At 50.0% G+C, this 23,015-nt stretch overlaps 1 protein-coding gene across 1 annotated transcript in view; it reads left to right on the top strand.

The window, feature by feature from the left end:
- The window catches only part of LOC135805860 (laminin-like protein epi-1), a 90,616-nt gene that overhangs the window by 9,710 nt on the left and 57,891 nt on the right, over positions 1-23,015 (top strand). The window contains exons 13-29 of the mRNA XM_065319979.1: positions 5,830-5,968; positions 7,744-7,998; positions 8,281-8,375; positions 9,216-9,336; positions 9,747-9,926; positions 10,659-10,769; positions 11,234-11,316; positions 12,209-12,359; positions 12,882-13,145; positions 13,384-13,505; positions 13,640-13,707; positions 14,514-14,654; positions 14,896-15,029; positions 15,676-15,740; positions 21,503-21,644; positions 22,353-22,434; positions 22,797-22,906. Of these exons, the coding sequence (XP_065176051.1) occupies positions 5,830-5,968; positions 7,744-7,998; positions 8,281-8,375; positions 9,216-9,336; positions 9,747-9,926; positions 10,659-10,769; positions 11,234-11,316; positions 12,209-12,359; positions 12,882-13,145; positions 13,384-13,505; positions 13,640-13,707; positions 14,514-14,654; positions 14,896-15,029; positions 15,676-15,740; positions 21,503-21,644; positions 22,353-22,434; positions 22,797-22,906 (2,263 nt within the window). The remainder of the gene's footprint in view (positions 1-5,829; positions 5,969-7,743; positions 7,999-8,280; positions 8,376-9,215; positions 9,337-9,746; positions 9,927-10,658; positions 10,770-11,233; positions 11,317-12,208; positions 12,360-12,881; positions 13,146-13,383; positions 13,506-13,639; positions 13,708-14,513; positions 14,655-14,895; positions 15,030-15,675; positions 15,741-21,502; positions 21,645-22,352; positions 22,435-22,796; positions 22,907-23,015) is intronic.

Below are 23,015 nucleotides of genomic sequence, written 5' to 3'. Positions count from 1 at the left end.
GGAGTTCCAATTTTTTCGCTGTGTACTCTTGACAATATCAACAGTGAAACCCGTGCAAATTCGATTAAACCAGCGTGCCGAAAAGTCTCAAAGTTCTCAATACTAAAGTCGCACTGCGCGCTTTTGAAATTGCCGCGATCGCGGCTCAACTTACGAGTGATTTATCTCAGGAACCGTTGCTCGTAGCGCTTTGCGGATTGTTTCTGCCGACAGGTGAGAGTTTTCTCTTCGCCCTGGATATTTCGATCACTGAATTTGAGCGAGATTGGACTGAGTTACGATCTTTTGAAGTTTTGCATTTGAATGCGTCGTTTACGACGCATTCAAGTATGGGGCGGCTCTTAAAGGGTTAAAATCATGCGCGTGCTCATGCGTGTGTCTGTGCTGTTGCTGCTCCATATGGTGCAGTGGTATGTGCAGTCGATTTCCAATTGAGAGGCCGCAGGTTTAATTCTTGACGGTTATAGTCATGTGGGTCTTTATTCTCCTTTTCGTTCTCCTGGCTACTCTTGCATTTTTCCTGGGTAGTAACCAACAGTTTGAGGGTCTCAATCTGCATCCAGTTCCATTTAGCATCAATCACATTCTCTGTCAGTGGCGCTTGAAACTCTCAACTACATGGAAGTCCGGTCTCGCATACAATGAGGGACATGACAATGCAATGGCAACACACCTGACTTGGGCATGAACCGTTTACACATGGATATGTGCCATAGTGTAGGATGTATCCCGCGCACTATCATTTCGCTGTTGAGTACATGATTAGCCCCATCCCTCACACAAACAAGTCAACAAAGAGGCATCTTTGGATTGAGGAGTGCTGGTTTCGAAACAACTGGTTTGAAGCTCAAAGTAGAGCTGGTGTTAGCTCAGAGCAGAGCTGGTGTTAGCTCAAAGTAGAGCTGCTGTTAGCTCAAAGTAGAGCTGCGGTTAGCTCAAAGTAGAGCTGCGGTTAGCTCAAAGTAGAGCTGCTGTTAGCTCAAAGTAGAGCTGCGATTAGCTCAAAGTAGAGCTGCTGTTAGCTCAAAGTAGAGCTGCTGTTAGCTCAAAGTAGAGCTGCTGTTAGCTCAAAGTAGAGCTGCTGTTAGCTCAAGGTAGAGCTGCTGTTAGCTCAAAGTAGAGCTGCGGTTAGCTCAAAGTAGAGCTGCTGTTAGCTCAAAGTAGAGCTGCTGTTAGCTCAAAGTAGAGCTGCGGTTAGCTCAAAGTAGAGCTGCTGTTAGCTCAAAGTAGAGCTGCTGTTAGCTCAAAGTAGAGCTGCTGTTAGCTCAACGTAGAGCTGCAATGCTAAATGGATGTAATATAGCGCAAGGCAGAGCCGCAGCAAATAGCTAGATAACACCAGTTGTGAGAGTGGACCCGGTTAGTGGGTACGATAATATTATGATGGTGTGAATAAGTTGGATAGGGAGGGATGGTGGGAAAAGAAACACTGCTGAAGCACGATCCGTTGTCTGGAAGAGCACAACAGGGCAAGCAAGATTTGTTTTTCTTTTCCGCAAAAATGGGCTGGTGCCATTTGTGATTACGCAGCAAAACAAAGCGCATGACGTCAGTCTTGAATGCAGTACAAAGCAATGCAGTGTGTGCGCTAGTTCGGATTGTTGCTAACAAGTACTAGCACAGCTAGTACACCATTAGCCCCATCCCTCACACAAACAAGTCAACAAAGAGGCATCTTTGGATTGAGGAGTGCTGGTTTCGAAACAACTGGTTTGAAGCTCAAAGTAGAGCTGGTGTTAGCTCAGAGCAGAGCTGGTGTTAGCTCAAAGTAGAGCTGCTGTTAGCTCAAAGTAGAGCTGCGGTTAGCTCAAAGTAGAGCTGCGGTTAGCTCAAAGTAGAGCTGCTGTTAGCTCAAAGTAGAGCTGCGATTAGCTCAAAGTAGAGCTGCTGTTAGCTCAAAGTAGAGCTGCTGTTAGCTCAAAGTAGAGCTGCTGTTAGCTCAAAGTAGAGCTGCTGTTAGCTCAAGGTAGAGCTGCTGTTAGCTCAAAGTAGAGCTGCTGTTAGCTCAAAGTAGAGCTGCGGTTAGCTCAAAGTAGAGCTGCTGTTAGCTCAAAGTAGAGCTGCTGTTAGCTCAAAGTAGAGCTGCGGTTAGCTCAAAGTAGAGCTGCTGTTAGCTCAAAGTAGAGCTGCTGTTAGCTCAAAGTAGAGCTGCTGTTAGCTCAACGTAGAGCTGCAATGCTAAATGGATGTAATATAGCGCAAGGCAGAGCCGCAGCAAATAGCTAGATAACACCAGTTGTGAGAGTGGACCCATGAAACCAGCACTCCGTTAGCTAAGCACTATTGACGCACCGCAAGGGTCAATTAATGTCAGCACAGGCAAGCATTGCGCAGCTAGAGTTCAGTAGCTCATTACTCACCCGAGTTGGGGATCATGGCATCCATGGCACGGCAGCAAGCCGGGATGATAGCTGGCGGTATGCGCTTGTTGTAGTCTGGATGTAGCGTAGACACGCATCGCTCTTTCCACTGACCTGCCACTCGGAAGAAGGAGTCGGGGGCACTAGCCATAGCAGCAGTGGTGGCTGCACCAATGTGGACCGAATGCCCGGAGTAGTTCGACTGGGATGGTGCACCGGCCGCAGAGACAAGAGACCATACTGTTACTGTGAATGACTGCCTGGTCAGCTGCTGTCTGTTCGAGAGTACGAACAAGAGTTGCTCCGGTCCCTCGCGACGAGTGACAGATGGGTAGCTAACAATGGCACGGACCGGGCAGTACGGCGGTACAGACGGGCCAATGTCACTAGTAACGCCTTTACCGAATGGGTCCGTCTTGGATGAAAGCAGGAAGAGTTGCAGGCGTCCGTCACCAGGGGAGCTAGTACAGCCCCGTGTGATGCCATTAGTGAATTCAGCGCACCGAAGAAATCCAAAGAAGCAGCATGACGGCTTGGCAGAGCAGCTTGTCATGGCCATTCAGGATACTACTTTTCCGGCGTGCATCCGTCAGGTGTCGTAGGATTGGCATAGTTATAGGAAGGCGAGGGGTGAGTGCAGCCGTACCATGGCATCGTTGGATGCCCTTCAACACCCTCTTCAGAAGCCACGCATCTACTAAGGGGCCAGCAAACCCATTCTCAAGGTGGGCTTTATGCACCGCACTCGCATACACAGATACAGTTCAGGGCACGCTGATCATAGTTCACGCATGAATGTGTGTCCATGAACGATGACTCGGGCAGCAAAAGTGAGCTTCCCCAGGAGGGACTCGAGTTGACGCTGGCCGATGCTGCGCTCGCTGATAGTAGCCATGAGTGGCGCACGGATCTCGGACAGCTTGTCCTCTGGTAGCCGAGCTTCGTGGCGCTCGCAGTCTAGGACAATACCAAGGAAGGTCAATGATGGTGATGGCCCTTCGAGCTGGGATGGAGCAAAGAGTGCCGAGATATGTGAACGCCCGGAGGGGGATGGTGAGTTGCTGGTTGGCTGCAGCCAAACCAGTGGAGATATCGAGAAAGTCATCGAGGTAGTGAAGCCGGTGATCTATAGCAAACTCGTGCTGCATGATCCAGTTGACTGCTGTGGCTACTGAGTCAAAGACGGCTGGGCTGGAGCGGAGGCCGAAAGGCAGAAAACGCTCGTAGTAGTAGGAGCCTTCCCAGCGAAGTCCTGACGGCGGACTGGGATCTGCCGAAATGCACTGCGTACATCGAGCTTGGACAACTACACAGGCTGTGGGCATGACATGATGATGTTGATCGCGTTGTCAATGCTCGCGTAGTGCAGAGAGAGCGGCTCGGCAGGAATGCTGTCGTTCGCGCCGGTGCCTTCCGGACTAGACAGATGGTGGATCATTCGCGGCTTGCCGTTCTTTTTGGGGATGGCACCAATACCAGAGCGCATGAACTGAAATGGAGGTGACGGAAATGGGCCTGTGGTCTCGCTGCGGGCGCAGGAAGCAGCTAATTGCTCGGATATAAATGCCGAGTGAGTGAAAGCCAATGGTAGATTATTAGAGAAAACCGAAATGTCGTGTTGGCCGGCAGATCCAAGAGTAAAGCCACGGCGCAGGCCATGGGGAACATACGCAACACATGATTGATCTGAGTGGTTACGTAACAGGCGGGCAAAGTGGTCAGCTAGCAGTGTGGTGTCTGCAGAGTGTATAGGAAAGAAGCTACGTACCGAGTCAAGCGATTCAGTAGCCATTCTGCTAGGAGCGGCGGGGTGGCCAATTGGCTCCGCGCTGCCGCTGGTTGCACATGATGCATGGGTGGTCCTTGCCACACTGGCTGCAGGTATGGGAGAAGCGGCACGGCGACGAAGAACAGCGACCTCCATTGAAGTTGCGGCAGATTTCTTGGCCGTCGCTGGTATGGTTGCGACCACTGGAGGCAAATGCTGCTGGCTTCGGGACGAAAAGGACACAAACCGCCCCTGGATGGACCGTCTTACATTGAGCGCATTTTGGGTGTGCATGGCCTGTGACAGCTATCTGCCATAGGTTCACGTCGATGGTGTCCAACCTCTTCGTGCCTGGTTACTGGGCCACGAGCATCCGCAGCTGGCGGTCGTACTCTAGCCACGCGCTTGGGAGGAACTGGCAGTTAGCAGTCAGGATCAACTGCTGGTACGCAATCAGTTCAGCAGTGCGGTGTAGGGCAGCAGCCGTGATAACAGACATGTATGTGGTCCATGCCTCGAGCCGGGTAGCTACATGTGTAATTATCATGAACCTTGCGACGCACCTGCTTCGCGTCATCCGACTCAACGATATTTAGCTGGCTATCGTTATTCGGGCTGTGCACCAGCCGGAATGTTGGGCCGGAAGTGTGCAAGAATTTCAGGCAACAAACTTGAAAAATCTACGAACTCCCCTCGCAAGATACGTTCTTGCACAGCCTTGGGCACAGCTGGTGCAGGTGGCTGATCAGGTGGGTTACAGGAGCTTGGCCTGGCGTAGTGGCGGCAGCTGCCGCATTGCCTTGGCCTTGGGTGAGGAGCGGCGCCGAGAGTGAATGCTCTCCGATAATAATAAAATGGCGGCCGACAAAGCCGACTACACCTCGTCCCGTACGGGAGCGCAGAGATCCGTTGAGCCCGCGTCACCTGAGCTGGCGGAGGAGGCATTGGTGCACGTCGGGCTTCTGGGCTCGCGAGCCGTGTCCGCACTGTCATGTTGCTGGTTCTCCTGGCCGGAGCAGACCTCACTACCAAGGGCTAGTTGTGCCAGCAAACGGTCCTGTCAAATACTTTTACTAAGTTTCCTTTCGGATTCAAGCCGCGCTGAGAAGGCTCGCCGCGGAGGGCTTGGCAAGGCATTGCCTTGACAGTGTCGACAGTAAGGTCAGACATACTGAAGAAATACAGTGTCGAGGTGACACTCGGGCTGGCAGCAAAGCTACGAAAGGAAAAGAAACACTGCTGAAGCACGATCCGTTGTCTGGAAGAGCACAACAGGGCAAGCAAGATTTGTTTTTCTTTTCCGCAAAAATGGGCTGGTGCCATTTGTGATTACGCAGCAAAACAAAGCGCATGACGTCAGTCTTGAATGCAGTACAAAGCAATGCAGTGTGTGCGCTAGTTCGGATTGTTGCTAACAAGTACTAGCACAGCTAGTACACCATATAATTGTACTCAATGGCTCACTGGGTAGCGGCTAGGTTAGCTCGAATGCATTTCGTAATGCACATGTTTTCCCCACTGGGAAAACCAGTGCCGGCTCACATATATGTGGCACTTTATCAATCCGGCAGAGCAACACCTAGAAAAGAAGACTGCTTTCCCATCAACACAGTCTGTGTAGATGCTATGTATGCTTTGCCCCATGGGGTAGACAGAGTGTATTGGATCGGCTGTACTGGTTTTGGGTGTGTTCTATTACAGAGTCATTGAAGGCGCTTTCTTGCCAGGTCCTAGGTTTGTTAGAGCTGAGTTTGAGTACAGTAACGTCTCTGTGAAGGGTAGCCGACAGGATGAGCTGCCTGGATACTCTGGTGAAGGCTACGGCGTGTTTGAGAATGAGGTAAGTTCACACCACTCAAGGCTGACTTGCAACTACTGTAGCATTGACACCCTGGTTCGTTCTACGTGCTTTCAGCTGAAATATGCTTGTTCAAACACACACCATTGGACCATTGGACGCCCATCGCCGGAGGCGATGACACACACACACACACACACACACACACACACACACACACACACACTACTACTACTACTATAGCATGACTGCCCATTGGGCAATGTCACCCCCGGAGGGGGCCAGAGTTTGGAGTGCACCGTCATTGGCAGGACTTCTGGTGCCTCGTCAAATCTTGCTGTCGTCGGAAACGTTTCGGGCAATGCATGCAGATCAGCGGCAGTGATTCCCTATCGGCTGCAGCAAGACGTTTTCCACGGTTGCAGTTATGGCGGTTAAAACCAGCCCGGGACTTGAAGCAGCGATTGCAGCGTTGACAATGCTGGAAGCAGCAACTAGCGAGAGACGCCGTCAATGCCGTATCTGCATGTTCAGGGAGTGCAGGCTGGCAGCGATGAACTGCAAGCCCACCCTTACTACGGAACCATCGGCAGCAACTGACGCACTGTGCTGAACCACGCTGTTGGTGGACGGGAAGTTGGCGCTCAGCCAAACACTTGTGCCGTGCCTTGTCTTGAGGACGAGAGAAAGCCCGGTTGCAAGATGAGCAGAGTACGGATTTCTCTACTGCCCGAGGAGGCTGAAAAACCAGAACCTGCTCTCGCCAAGCTGACCGGTCTTGTGCGCAATCAAACCAGTTTGGAATGGACTTCGTGTCAGTAGCCACAACGTCTCTCCACCTACGCCTGGGACCGCAGAAGGGGCGCGCAGCCAACAAACGACCAAACAACAGCTGCAATGGGACACGGTCCTCCGACATCCGAGCCACATGACCAAGCCACTCTAAACGACGATGGCGCATCTTAACAGAGAGTGGCACTGGGTCACCCCAGTGACGACGTAACTGCGCAGACGTGATGCGATCGGATTGCTGCTGACTGCGAGGGATGGCTAATATTGTGCGGATGCAGCGATGATGAAAGGCATCCAAACGTCTACTATCAGCTTTCAAGGGCGTCCAGCACTCACTGCCGTACAGCAAAATGGACAAGACACAGGCCACGTATAGCTTTCGCTTACTGACTAATGACAGCGAGCGATCCGACAAGACTGGAAGAAGAGCTCCAAAGGCTTTGGAAGCCTCAGCTATGCGGCGACTGACGTCAGTAGAGGAGCGGGCATCCGGTGTCACGACGGACCCCAGATAAATGAAGGATGGAACGTGCTCCACAGTATCACCGTTGACGTTCATATCGGCTCTATCAGGCATGTTGACTTGGCTACCTGCCACGAGAAATTTCGTTTTAGCAGCGTTGACGCAGAGGCCAAAGGAAGAGGCAACCGTGCAGAATGTTTCAAGGCACTTCTCAGCACCAGGGCGGTCTTCAGCGAGCACACACACACACACACACACACACACACATACACACACACATACGCACGCACACACACACACACATACATACATACACACGCACACACGCACGAGCACACGCGCACACGCACACATGACCATAGCAGAAAAGCGATCATAATGAACGAGGGTGGGAGGCATGGTGGCAGGGGAAGAGAGGAGGAGAATTTTGGGCAAACGTTTGATATTGATATGTGTGTGTGTGTGTGTTTGTGTGTGTGTGTGTGTTTGTGTGTGTATGTGCGTGCGTGCGTGCGTTCGTTCACATGTGTGTTTGAACGTAACGTTGATTGCTGCATCGCAGATGCAAGCCACCGTTCTTGTCGCGAGTGGAGATGGGGTGAAGTTCCTTCTGGCCCGCTATGCAACAAATGCATCAAACCCCAGACTGCTGATCACTTTGCAAGACAGTAGTGGACACACGGAGCAAGAAGAGCTAATTTTGCATCGTCATCTTAACATAGGGGTCTCTTCAAGGATACTCCGGCTCTTGTCGTCCGGGGAAGTCAGCGTCACTGTCTATGCCCATGACTTGGAGCCTGGGGAGAAGCTTCTCCTGGTAAGTTTCTGCTAGCGGGGATAGGTTGTGTACTGCACAGCCAAACTAGAGCTTTTTTTGGTATTATATTATCATTCCCATTCATGTGCACAAAATATCTGTACCTTTGAGGCTATACCTTGCCACTAAGAATGACATGGGTACTTTCACATGTATTCTAATTTCATACGATGAACCAGCGAACGAAATATACTAGGATCTATGGTGCCTTCATTTTTTCAGTTGTTTGTGCTAGCTACTCATGTAACTTGCTGACCTTTCTCTTGTGCATTCAAACTTCAGGACTACATATCAATCATACCCTTTTGGCTGAGAAGCGCAGATCCACAGGAATTTGACGTGCCAGAGTATTGCAGTGCGGACACTCCTGCTGACAGGTGGGATACATTGTAGCTGTGTAGCGTGTATTGTACATGTGTATATGTTTCTCATTGCAGCCACTGCAGTGATGTAGAATAGGCTGCATGGATATTGCTGTGGCTGCCTGTTGCCAATACTGGCGCAATGGGAAATATGGTTTTTCAAGGATTGCCATGTCACATTTTTATACAAAACCAGCACTACCAGGAGTAAAGAAGCTCCCAAGAGAGTGCAACTCTTCTTGGGTTTGCTATGGGTCTGTGAAATTATCGAATGCAACTAAAAACTACGCGGTCTTCAGACCCCTGTTACAGTGCGATTTCCTTGCCTTTTCGTGGAGACAACTCTAGAAACCTGTATTTACTTATTGGTTTCAACCATACTCTCAAATCAACAAGAAACAACCAAGAACAACGATCGCCAAATCGCTGTCATCAGCAAAAGGTGCACGCGTTGTTGTAAAATGATGTGTTGTTTTCCTGTGTGATGGCATTCCCCAAACTGTCTCGTCTAGTCGCGTGCATGTGTGATATGAGCATGCGCGATTTTGTAGTCGAGAGTCCTTTTTTCAGTCTTCTTGTTCGTCCCTTTCAGGGTAGTCTTTCATTTCCGTCATGTCAAATATATAATGTAAAACAAACAAGTCTTGTCCTTTGTGTCCTGCGTCCCGGGGAACGGAATGGCTGTGATTTCGTAACCGAAGAAGTGAAGCAGTGACAGTAGCCCTCCCTTACAGAAACCCACGTAGTGTCCTTGTACTCCACCCATTTAGCACACCACACAACAACACAAAGTAGCATAGCCAGTGGCTGGCTATATTAAGACTCCGTACCAATTTTTGTTTCATCTTCATTCAGGTTTTGCCAGAGGCGTGTTTTCAATGATGCTTTCTCGTTTGTGACACGAGCTGTTGGATCAGCTGTTCCAGGAGTCCTAGCGGGGCGCGATGTCGCTGCCATCACTCCCAGTACACATGCGGTAAGGGTTATCACAGAAGTCTGAGGACATTACACTAAAATGGCACAAACTACACACTCACACATTGTATCGTCACACTACACACATCGTCATATTGTCACAGAGGTTTACAGAGCATGTCGCAACTCCGAGTTTCTGGCACAATGCAATCATCAGGCGATTATGAGGACATTGTGTAGTGCAAAGTGTTGCTGATCAATGTTGTAAGATGTCTTTCTGACATCCTCTGGATCTATGTTATCATACCTTTTTAACTCATCCTCCGTGTCAGACTTGGAGAAGATGATTTGCTCAATTCTACAGCTCTCCGTCACTACTCTACAAGAGAAACATTATTAAAGTCATTCATGTACTGTTGCGATGGAAAACAATGTCTCTGAACTGCCTGCTCACTGCTCGTCTTTGCACAGGAATTCCCTTTATCCGATGACCGGAAAGGAAAGCGTTTTGTCCTAGTCATTGAGTATTTCACAGCAGCTTCTGCTCCTCTAGAGCTGAATGTCACCATAAGAAATGAGATCGGAACAATCATTGACACGACGGGTACCATCCAGATACAAGAGTGTCAGTATGTGTTTGGCTGCCGGCAGGTGAGTGAATATCAAAGACCTACTGAAGCGCCGTGTCTTGTTTCTCTGTCAAGTATAGACATCTTTGAGTATTTCTTGGACAAACACCATTTCTCTCCCTCCTCCCCCTCCCCCCCCCCTCTCTCTCCTCTCTCACTCTCTCACTCTCTCACTCTCTCTCTCTTCTCCCCTCTCCCTCTCCCTCTCCCCTCTCCCTCTCCCTCTCCCTCTCCCTCTCCCTCTTCCCTCTCCTCTCCCTCTCCCTCTCCCTCTCCCTCCCCTCTCCCTCTCCCTCTCCCTCTCCCTCTCCCTCTCCCTCCCTCTCCCTCTCCCTCTCCTCTCCCTCTCCCTCTCCCTCTCCCTCTCCCTCTCCTCTCCCTCTCCCTCTCCCTCTCCCCTCTCCCTCTCCCTCTCCCTCTCCCTCTCCCTCTCCCTCCCCTCTCCCTCTCCCTCTCCCTCTCTCTCTCTCTCTCTCTCTCTCTCTCTCTCTCTCTCTTCTCTCTCTCTCTCTCTCTCTCTCTCTCTCCTCTCTCTCTCTCTTTCTCTCTCTCTCTCTCTCTCTCTCTCTCTCTCTCTCTCTCTCTCTCTCTCTCTCTCTCTCCTCTCTCGTTACTAATCTTATGTCTCGTCCCAACCCATTCTAGCATGTACAATGTCAGTTGCCAATATGGCTTTTGGATTGCACTTCCCTTGCTTACATGTATGTCTTCGGAGATTTTTTGACAAGAATGGCTTCTCTTAACTTGTTGGCAGGTGCTTGGAATGAACGGATATCCATACATGGCATCTCTTCCTCTCACTGGCCAGCTCACTGCTCAACTCTCAGTGCTGCAAACTGACTCACTCCCAGCCACCGTCTATGTGGTAAGTGGAGATATTTAGCTGGCAGCAAGTCAGTGAGGATTCTAGAGCGCCCCGACCAGCCAGCGTGGTCCGACGTGCACAACGAAGAAATGAAACAGTGAAAACTTGAAGCGAGTTGTAGCAGCCCGATAGACTGAAATGATATGTATTCCAATGATGAATTATATCACTTGAACCAGTAACAGCAAACCAGTTAAACTAAAGTAGTCAAGGCATGACATCAAGAAACAGTCTCAATGTTTTCTGGTACAGAGCTCTCCTTCTGACCACCACCACCACCACCACCGCCACCGTCATCAGTTTGCGCATGGCGCCTTGTCAAAGCATGGCTGGTGGTATCTGACATAGCAGGCTGGTACATCAGGTAGCACTTGGAGCATAGAAGATGACACAGCAACAACATGGCTCGCTTGCGACATTTGTTTCGATTCTGTCCGGCCTTGTCTACACGTTTATTTTTACAGGCCTCTGTGATCTTGATCGGAGAGAATGATTGGTCTGTGGAGCTCCTGAAATCGGAGGTTCTGTGCATCCGGTACCAGGGAGAGTAAGTACTCTCAACAAGAACGGGAATAACACACACACACACATACACACACGCACACACACACACACACACACACACACACACACACACACACACACACACACACACACACACACACACACACACACACACACACACACACACACACACACACACACACACACACACACACACACACACACACACACACACACACACACACACACACACACACACACACACACACACACACACACACACACACACACACACACACACACACACACACACACACACACACACACACACACACACACACACACACACACACACACACACACACACACTACTGGTGAGCTACATTGAACGTTGGCAGAAGAAGTTAAAACTCAAACGTTTCTTCTGACTTTGACACTACCAAGTTTGTTCATGCTCCTTGCACCCTTCTAGCTATAGGATGCTATTTCACCAGGTAGGAAGCGTTGTGCGCTGGTTTGAGATTGTCACTGAGAAATGAGAGGTATCTGGATGGGGCTTGGAAGCGGGTGGAATTTTCCAATAGTACTGCGACCCACAGCGAATCAGGCACCTGTGACCTGACACTAGGCACAATGGCAACCTGGATGTGGCAAATGGGATTTTGGCCTTTGGCCTCGAATTGGTGGATCTGATCTATTCTCCCCACCATTTAGGGGCTACATCGGACGCCTCGATCATGGGGCGGTGGTGACCCACGGAAGCAGGAAGGTAGTTTTTGAACTGGCTGGTACGCGGATCTGTAACATCACTGCATGATCGGTATTTAAAACATTCCTGTATGCTGCCAAATGATGAGCTTGACCTCCGACTGCTGCTGTACAAGTCGTTGATCACTGACAATGCAAGACCTGTGTTATCCTCTGCTATGGTGCAGCTGCTTACCGCCAGTCCCACCATCCATCTCCCAATTTTCAACTACTGTGGACTTGATAGATGCGTCACCGTCTGTGATACCTGATGCAATGGGAAGGAGCCAGCCATTGGCATTTGTCGGCGATGAAAGTGACTATGCTTTAGTGTCCAGTGTGAGTTTGGCATGGCATTGCCTTATCTGTACATGTATCACTTTTCTAAGGATTTACACGCTTGAATGCTGCCATTCACATAATCTTGCGTCTCAACTGTCATACCACTGCCATAGTCTCTTTGATGCAAACGTCTTTGTATCTTCGCCAAATTGTCGGGCACAGCCCCATTTCCAATCTGCAGTATTGCTGTTGAAATTGAGTATTCCCTTGCTACAACGGGTCATGTTTAGATTTCCACACAAGTTGTCGTTCCTCTTCCTATTAGAATATTACATTAAAATAGTACCTTGTTTGCATTGGTTTAGAGGTAAAGGAAGGATTTAGAGATGAAAATTACGTTGCAGACAGCAGTAGTGCATTTAGAATACATTAAAAACCCTTTACTTCGACTAGTTCTCTTTTCTCAAGCTCTGGGCAGCTAGCTTTTTGGATGGGATGGTGTGTTGTTATATCTTTCAAATATTCCCATCTGGCATCCTTCCACTTTTCATTCTTAAACTGTCTGGCTGATGTGTTCAGGAAGGAGCTGTTGTCACAATCAGTCTACCCTTCAGTACCGGTGATCTGTACTCAGTGATGCTGCACTACCGACTACACAGTGTCTATGGAGGGAACCCATTCCTTGTGAATATCACCGTTGGACCGACCACATCAACGTATGTCATCCCATTTTGCCCATCACACACCGGATGCCTGGTTGGCAAAGAAGGATTCTTGTTTCCAATCACTCCCGACATGACATCGCTTACAATAACTCCTATCCCCACCGGATCTGTTCTCATTGTAAGTACATGTACAGTGGTGAACAGCTGGTTCCCCTGCCCTGTACTGCTGATGAAATGCCCATTCTTTCCCATAGTTTTGCATCTATTTGTGTTTGATTCAGGTTTCATGACCATTTTTCTAGTGTTGAAGAATCTTACTTTTTGTGCGTTGTTGAAGTCAGCACAATCCTCATTGACACGATCGGGGCTTCTTGCATGGGTTCTGCTGCTTCTATGCTTGTATGTTCACTATTCAGAAAGCAATCGTGTTTGTAGAAGAAATCTCCCAGCCCACCCAAGGCTTGGACGTAGCAGTGCCTCAGGTTGATAAGCGACTAGAGTTCGATGATCAATGCATCAATGAAGAGTACTCATTCAGGTGAGAATGCTGACAAGGCATGGGGAGTGTGTTGTCAGTGTGATCGGCAAATTTTGATGCCAGAGGTTTTTGGAGTAGGTTGACCCGGTTGACTTTTTCAAAGAATTCTGTGCTATTCTTGTCCTCTCTTTCAGTACATCATCTGACTTATGCCGCCGAGGCAGTATTAGCCACAGAGTGCAAGTATATCGAGAACCACAAGGTGAGCATTATAGGTAGCAACAATGTGGAAAATACATGGCATCAAATAGCTGGCTGCAAGCAAAAGTGTGACAATATTTCTGAACCCTGTTGGGGGTTGTGACATGCGCTGGTCCTCAGGAATTCTCATGATAGCTTTGCATAGACCTCGGTCCTACCGGTAGGACCTACAGGTGGGACCATCATGCACAGACATGCTGCACGGCCTATGTTCTAACATTGACCTAAAACCTGACCCTAAACTGTTGCTAAGGGTCTAATGAAGGAGTCCACACCTTTTAGACGTGATCAAACAAGGCATGTTACGAAATGCCATGGCAACAGCCCATGGCAACCATGGAAACGGAGTATGGAATTTTTCACTCCACTACCATGGCAGGCTAAGGAAGACGTGAGGTCATCACCATGATCGATGTGCCATGGTCAACATTTACTTTGGACATAGTTGCTAGCGCACTGAGACAGGAGTATGTGTGGCCATTGTGACAATTTATAAAATTGCAGATATGCAATGCACTGGACATAGTCTTGCATTTTGCGCCATTACTTTGCCTTACAAAGACCTCACCTCCATAATTTTTGGAGAAATTTTCAACCAAAAGCACTTTTGCAGCGCGATTTCTTGAGTCTTATTGGCATGCAGGCTATCATTAACTGCACTTGTACAGGTACTATATATGGCCAATGATGCAGCATCGTTCTCAATACGTTGTTCAAGATGCCTCCTTCTCAAGGCCAGTGCCCTTTGCTCCACTACACTCCACTACCTTATACCATACTGTGCTGTGTGTTGTACTGTTCTACCAGATTGCGGCTGTGACGCGGACGGCTCTCTGAATAGCACGTCCTGTGCCAGTGTCAGTGGACAGTGCAGCTGCAAACCGGGCGTTACTGGTCGTCAGTGTGACCGCTGCAAGCTGGTACACTTTGGATTTCCTAACTGCCAACGTAGGTGTTTCCCCTGGGCTCAATGTTCTCTAATCCTTGACATCGTGGCATGGCATTCATGTCAATTCAACACTGTGTATTTCGCATTCGGTTGGCAATGAGTGGAGCTTGCATCAAACCGTGATGTTGAAGCTTGACAATGCATTGATCAGTTATGTCACTGTGTACCACAATTATATCATGGTAGCTGAACATGACGGAGGACACAGGAACACTTGTTTGTCTCTTCTTGCCGATACAGCCTGCAACTGTGTAGATGGCGGCGAGTGCCACCCAACTCTTGGACAATGCACTTGTCCTGTGAACACAATAACACGCACATGCCGCCAGTGTGTTGCTGGTACTTGGTCGACAGATTTGACGCAAGGATGTCAGGTATGTAGGATGATTACAGATTTGATGCAAGGATGTCGTGTGGTATGTAGGATGAATATTATGTCATATGGCCACTAGCAGTCGTTGTTGGCTAGGTTGTGTAGGAGAACTCCCAAGCCGAAACCCAAAATGAGTATTGTGAGCTCCTGTTTCATGGTGAAAAATGGTTTTCACGGAGTCGTGCCTTCACCCAGTGGACCCCATTACGATGCTTTGTACCATTCACTCTCTCAGTCACACTTCTGCCCTTTGAAAAGCACTTGTCTTTGGCGGACACTACAAGTGTTTTCCAATGTCGTGTGGTATTCCCGCTGGACAGATTTCATAGATCGTTTTGCACTTCTGGTCCGGTTTTGACTTTCCCACGGATTTGTTCTTGAGCCATGGTGGCCTGAACCATACTATGATCACTAATCAGAATGCAGGTTTTACAATCTGGCCCTGATGTGTACTCTCATGCACACTCGACATTGACGTGCGGCAGAAAATCAGGTTAACTTGCTTATCCCAGTGCCACTTCATAGGGAAAGAGGTTAGCAATGGCTACCCAGGCTGCCACAGCGCTGCTGACGCCGATCATTTGTTGGAATTGGACTCAGCGGCTCTGTGTATTACCGTGGCTACTCTGTGTGTTCTTACCATCTAGGCTTGCAACTGCAGCACTTCTGGTTCACAGTCTCAGTCCTGCAATGCTAGCACCGGTGCTTGTCCGTGAGTAATCTAACATTATTGTCTCCCTGGTATTATCTGCTTGATTTCAGCTGTAGACCAAGAATGCCGCTTGGGTCTACCGCTTTAGGATCTGCATTGGACACTTTGAACCTTGCAGGTACTGTCATACCTGGTGTTGTAGTTTATGGTAACGTGGCAGCCACTGGCTGGAACTGTATTGTTACTTGTGCATGCTCTGCTCGGTATACCTTCTGCGTGATGCCATTTTCCGTGTATTGATTGTAGGTTAGTGAGTGCGCGTCCGTGCGGTGGTGCATGCTTTTCCATTCACTGATTGACCTGTCAGCGGTCAATCTTCTAGTTGCGGTTTCGGCGTGGTCTGCGCTGCCCTTATTCCGAGTTTGTAGCTTTTGTGTGCATCCTGACTTATGTATGGAGTGTGCTTGCGTGCACGCTTGCTACGCGTTACTTTTGGCAAGCTGGCCATGGTTCTTTTTCTGGCTTAGCTTCCGTTTGATCTTGGCGTGGAGTTAGTTCCAACTTGTGGTGATAACAGACGTTTCTCATTTTCCATCTAGAAGAATAACTAATTTCCTTGGAAGCTCTGTGGTGTTGTGAGTGAACTGGCCGTAAGCCGGCGTGGAGTGCATGTTCTCCAACAGCTTTTGGTGCCGAAACCCGGGACAACGTGTTGCAGAGTAGGACTTTTGTGGAGTCGGAAGGAAATAGAAAGTCTTAGTGTTTGTTCATGAGAATAAAATGTCTGTGAAGTTGGATGGATTTATGCGTCCGTACCGAGGGCGAGGTGACGACCTAGATGTATTCTGGTCAAAGTTTATGATCCTGGCGAAATCCCACAAGTGGGATACGGGCAAAGAGCAGATGGCAAACTTGCCGTTGCTCTTGGATAAGGCTGCGTATACTGTATTCAACGCCATGCCCGACTCGGACAAGGAGAAACCTGACGAGGTGAAGAAGGTGTTGACTGAAGCCTTTGCTCCTTCTGCTGCGGAGTGTTACCGCTTGTTCAAAGCGCGTTCCATGGGATCCACAGAGTCAGTAGACGAGTATGCGGCGGAGCTAAAGAGGCTGTTGAAGAGCTCTGGTCACAACATTGCGGACGACAAAGATCCGATGCTGTTAGAACAGTTTGTTGGGGGCTTGCCCAGAGACTTCGCCAGAGAGGTGAGAATCCAGTGCTCTAGCGGTAGCATGACTCTTACCGATATGATCAAACGTGTCAGGGCTATGTCCGTCGATGATACTATAAGTGTCAGTGGAGGGAAGTCCGTGGCTGCAGCTGTCAAGTGCTATTCATGTAAGGAGCCTGGTCATGTAAGAAGGAATTGCCCTAAGGCCAAGGGCAACAGCCACACCACTGGCAAGTCACGAGGGCCACAGTGTTACTCTTGCAAAGAGTATGGCCACATCAGGCGAAATTGTCCAAAGGCCAAGACTGAGTCTGCTTCAGTGGCTGTGAGTGCTGGGCATTGTCAGGCTGGAGTGTCTACTGATGCTGACGGAATCCCAATATCAACTGGTGGGCAGAGCTCTAAGCTGCTGAAAGTTGATGTGTGTGTTAAGGGCCATGATGACTCTTGGATATCAGTCGCAGCGGTTGTGGATACTGGATGCACGCGATCTCTGATGAAAGAGAGTGTAGTAACTGCCGTGGGCCTGGCTGATCAGGTGGAATCGACAACTGACTGGGTGGTCGGCATCGACGGCACGTCCCTGGAGTCAGTTGGATCTGTTGCTGCGACTGTCCAGCAACATGATGATATAGTTCAGCTTCCGGAACTGTGCGTGGACTTCCTGGTAGTTTCAAAGCATGAGGGAGTGGATGCTGACCTGATTCTTGGCAATGACGTTGCCAGCGCGGCTGGTGGTCTTGAGATACGCTACCAGAATGGCTCGGCGAGTGCTATTCGGTTCGGAAAAGGGCCCGATGTAGCGGCTGCCGCAGCTGGCCATGCTGAACGAGCGCCGAAGCAGAAGCTCTCGAGGCACATCTCTGTTGAGCGAGATTCGGATGGTGTCACCCTCAGTTCAGCCGATTTCAAGGTGCGCTGGGACAATAGTGCAAAGTCGTGGACCGTCGCCTGGGTCTGGGGAGGTGGTGTAGAGCCGACTGATAGCATTGGCTCCGGAGTGACACAGTACTCACGGAAGAAGCTCTCTGCAGAGCAGGAGCAACAGTACCAGAAGGAGGTGCAGTCGTGGATCGACCATGGTTGGATGGTGCCCCATGATCCAGATCGACACGGCAAGTCAGGTGCGATCCTCCCTCTAATGGCTGTGTGTCAAGGACACAAGGCGTCTACGCCTGTACGTCCCTGCTTAGACTACCGTCGTTTGAATGAGGCGATTCTTTCCCATCCTGGAGGCGACGCGCCTGCATGCGACCAGAAGATCAGGGAGTGGAGACGCCGTGGCGGTGACCAGGTAGTCGTCGATATCAAGAAGGCGTTTTTACAAGTTCACGTCGACCCCAGCCTCGTTCGGTATCAGACCGTGGTATTCAATGGAGTCACGTATGTCATGGAACGAATGGCATTTGGTCTCAGCATAGCTCCGAAAGTCATGGACGCCATCGTGAAGTTTGCGCTGTGCGACTTTCCTGATGCAGACAACTATGTCGACGATGTCGTTGCTCCGTCCGAACAACTTCCGGAGGTGACTGCGGCGCTGAGTCGGTACGGATTACCGACGAAGCCACCAGAGGTACTTGCCGGCGCAAGGGTGCTTGGCATGCAACTATCGGTTGCTACGTCGAGTGAAGACGTGATGTGGCGTCGCCGTGATGGCATGGATCTGACGTTGCCAGAGCAGCCGACGAAGCGAGAAGTGTTCTCCTGGTGCGGTCGATTGACGAGTCATTACCCTGTTGCATCGTGGCTGCGACCGTGCTGTAGCTACATCAAGCGAGTGAGCTGTGAAGATGCTGCGGTTTGGGATAAGCCTGTCTCAGCTGCGCTCGAGAAGTTGTGTCGTGCGGTGGAGGATCAAGTTTCACGAGAGGATCCCGTCAACGGCAAGTGGACAGTCAAGTCGACTGGTGGCGTGTCCCTATGGTGCGATGCATCCAACCTGGCGCTAGGTGTTGTCATCAGCGAAGATGGCTCCGTGATTGAGGATCACTGTTGGCTCAGGCCTAAGTCAGACAAGCGGCACATCAACGTTGCCGAGTTAGACGCCGTCCTTCGTGGCTTGTCTGCTGTCGTGGATCACAGAGTGGCCAACGTTCGAGTCATGACCGATTCGAAGACGGTGCATGGATGGCTAAAGTCTCTCTTGGGCAACATCCAGCGAGTGAAGGTGAATGGCCTCTACAGAGCTCTTGTAGAGCGTAGATTGCAGCTGATTGACGACTTGGTCGAGGTTTACAAGTTGAAGATATCTGTCGAGTGGGTGCCTTCACAGAAAAACCTGGCTGACCGTCTGACCCGTGTGCCGGCATCCTGGCTCAAGATGCCCGAGTCACCGGTGGTTGCGGCGGCGACCCAGAGCAGTGCGTGTGCAGGTGTCCACAGTTCTGCCCCACTTGCCTTCGACATCATCCGGGACCAGCAGGGAGCAGATACTGCCATCCAGCAGACGGTGGAGGATGTCAACGGTATGCAGACAGTTAGGGCGAAGCAGTTTCAGAAGGTGGCACCACAGCTGAGAGTGCGGGATGGCGTGCTGTATCGGTCAATCAAGTTGCCGCCTGCCAATGAAGCATGCGAGGTGCCCGTGATTCCGAGCTTGCTAGAGCAAGATGCCCTCCGAATCGCCCATGAGAACACTGGCCACGGATCATGGGAGGTGGTCCATGAGATGATGCGTCAGCAGTGCTACCTTCCTGGGATGGCAAGGAAGTGCCAGGAGTTCGTCGGTCTTTGCGACAGTTGTGCCGCTGCAAACCCTGCTGCTGGTGGTCATGCTTCGCCGACACGTCCCGAAGTGCCGGCGCGCCCATGGCAAGTTGTGGCGATTGATACCTTGGAGCTAGGACCGAGCCGAGCTGGGTTCCATTGCGTCTTGGTGTGTACGGATATGTTCACGCGCTATGTGGAGGTGATACCTTTGAAGCACCATGACGCTAAGTCAGTTGCCGAGGCGTTTGTGTCTGTGTGCTGCCGATGGGGTCCGCCGGAGGTGGTCAGATCAGACAACGGAACAGAGTTCGTCAATGCTGTCATGGACGCCTTGTACTTGGCGTTTGGAGTGGAAGTCAAGCACGGTGCAGTGCGACACCCTCAGTCACAAGGAAGCGTGGAGAGATTCAACCGGACCCTGTTGACTCTGATTCGCAAAGTACACTCGCAGTCCAACGACTGGAAGACCGACCTGTCAATGCTGCTGTACTTCTATCGCGTCCGACCGCATGGAGCAACGGGAGTTTCGCCTCAGCTAGCGATGACTGGTTGGCAGCCCCGTGGTCTTGTTGTAGAGGCCCAACAGCCCCTGTACACCTTGCCAGCATGGACGGCTGAGCTGCAGCGTCAAGCAGCTGCCATTCGTGATTTGATCGATGAAGAAATGGCGTCAGCTGATTCCCAAGAAGACGCCGACAAAGCAAGTTGCTGTTACGGGCCTGGTGACGTGGTGATGATGAAGATGACCAGCCGCGCGCAGAAACGCCTCCCGAAGTTTCAGCTTGGCTGGAGAGTCAAGAAGGTGTTGTCGGAGTCGACTGTAGTCGTTCAGAAAGTGGAAGACCCCAGGGTGGAGAAGATCGTCAACGTAGAGCTGCTGAAGCGTGCCGCAGCCAATCCTACTGTAGACCTGCCTGAGCCGCCTCAGCCAGATGATGCGAGCGAGGATGACGGTGGTTACCCGATGCGGCTAGAGCCCGGTGAGCTAGTCGCAGGTGTGCCTAGAGCTGAAGAGCCAAGATATGTGCTCCGGAACAGAGCTGGTATCAGGGCTCCAGTGAGATACGACTGAGAACTAGTAGCTGGTGATGGTTCGCAGAACTTTCATGTCCTTTCGTTTCTCTTTGCTTCTTTCGATGTGCTTGCCTATTATTGTCTTTTTAAGGTGATGTTACCAGGGAGGGAGATGTTGTAGTTTATGGTAACGTGGCAGCCACTGGCTGGAACTGTATTGTTACTTGTGCATGCTCTGCTCGGTATACCTTCTGCGTGATGCCATTTTCCGTGTATTGATTGTAGGTTAGTGAGTGCGCGTCCGTGCGGTGGTGCATGCTTTTCCATTCACTGATTGACCTGTCAGCGGTCAATCTTCTAGTTGCGGTTTCGGCGTGGTCTGCGCTGCCCTTATTCCGAGTTTGTAGCTTTTGTGTGCATCCTGACTTATGTATGGAGTGTGCTTGCGTGCACGCTTGCTACGCGTTACTTTTGGCAAGCTGGCCATGGTTCTTTTTCTGGCTTAGCTTCCGTTTGATCTTGGCGTGGAGTTAGTTCCAACTTGTGGTGATAACAGACGTTTCTCATTTTCCATCTAGAAGAATAACTAATTTCCTTGGAAGCTCTGTGGTGTTGTGAGTGAACTGGCCGTAAGCCGGCGTGGAGTGCATGTTCTCCAACACTGGTCATGCAGAACATGTCGACAGACGTTCACATGAGCAAGGCATGCAATTGTATTGTTTGCTGATCTGTGGGTGATCGCTGGGTAGTTCTGCTGGCATCATGCAACTTAGAGTTCATTTTGGTTAACGTGATGATTCGAGCAGCCGGTTAGTTGTAGCGTATATGTGCTGTGCTATCAGTGTTATGTTGTCTGCATACTCTGCTCACTAGATGTGGGTTGTGTGCACCTTGGCTATTGGTATGATCTGTGTTATCATGCTGTAGGTGCTTGCCCGGTTATGGCGGCCAGACATGCAATGAATGCGCTGACGAGTATACTGGCCACCCAGCATGTAGAGCGTGCAACTGTGCTGCAGGCAGTGGTCACAATGTCTGCTCCAAGACGACTGGAGACTGTGTGTGCAAAGTAGGTGCATGCATATACTCGCACAGTGTGTGGTCACTGCAAACTAGCTGATTTTGATTTTGACGAGTTGCCGAAACGTTACAGCTAAGATACTATATAACAGCTAAGATACTATTCGTTGTCTACAGTCTACAGTAGTTGTCCTGATTGCTAACATGATGGTATTGCCCTCATCTCTGAGGTTGCTAACATGATGGTATTGCCCTCATCTCTGAGGTTGCTAACATGATGGTATTGCCCTCATCTCTGAGGTTGCTAACATGATGGTATTGCCCTCATCACTGAGGTTGCTAACATGATGGTATTGCCCTCATCTCTGAGGTTGCTAACATGATGGTATTGCCCTCATCACTGGGGTTGCTTCCCACACTAGTGTTAGTGTTACTTGAATGTGCCATGAGATTGAGTGGAATAAGTAGATGATGATAGCTTCCAGATCTGCTCATTGTCATGTGAGCTCCCATTGAGTGAACGTGCTATTGATGTACCATAGCATGCTTTACACCAATGGCATACAGATGCAGGCTGCGAGAACCGGTCCGGTTGGTCAGGTGATCACCGGACCAGCCTGTTGTCCACCAACTCATGCTTACTGCTGAGGAGCTGGTTATGTGTATCCGCTATATCATACACCAAATATTATGGTATGGCCGCACTAATCAAGAACTGCTTCTGGAGATACTGTTATAAATGTGCTTGTTACTGCAGGCAAGAGTACGTGGCCCACTGTGTGATGTCTGTATGGATGGATACTTCAATCTTGTTGAGTCTAATGCCGAGGGGTGTACTGGTGAGCTGCGAGGAATGCTTCTAGTTCTACTATTCATCAGCGTCTCATTCCCACAACGCATGCTGTTATCTCGCTGAAAAAATGTGTTCGATTCCCGTTCTGATTGTGTAAGATGATGGCTTGGAGGCGGGTTGTGATGTAGTATGATAGTGGGGACTACGTCAACCCTGGATAGCCTTACATGGATAATGAGTTCAACTTGGTGTGTTTCTCGATCTGCGGACAGAACTGTTTCGTCTTTTGTGGACTCATCAGCACAACACAGAGAAAATGAGGCCGAACCTGATACTTGGGTGTGTTATGTTGCTCCTTTCCCGTCTGACTTTTCTGTCTCGGTCTCATCTGTTGTTTTCTTCCATCAGACTGTGCGTGTGATGCAGTTGGCACGGTGGAGAGCATGCCGTGTGACAAGACAAGCGGGCAGTGTGTCTGCAAGAGCAATGTAACTGGAACCACCTGTGATGAATGCGAGGTAAACAACGCCCATTGGACTCTCCTCATGGATTTCAATCAGCTTGTTGGCTGCTCTAAAAGTACTATACAGCCTTACTAGGCTGATGGAATGGTTTATTGCAACAGTG

Source organism: Sycon ciliatum, chromosome 1 (genome assembly GCF_964019385.1).
Source record: "Sycon ciliatum chromosome 1, ocSycCili1.1, whole genome shotgun sequence".
NCBI lineage: Eukaryota > Metazoa > Porifera > Calcarea > Leucosolenida > Sycettidae > Sycon > Sycon ciliatum.
This window is presented reverse-complemented; position numbering and strand designations above follow the sequence as displayed.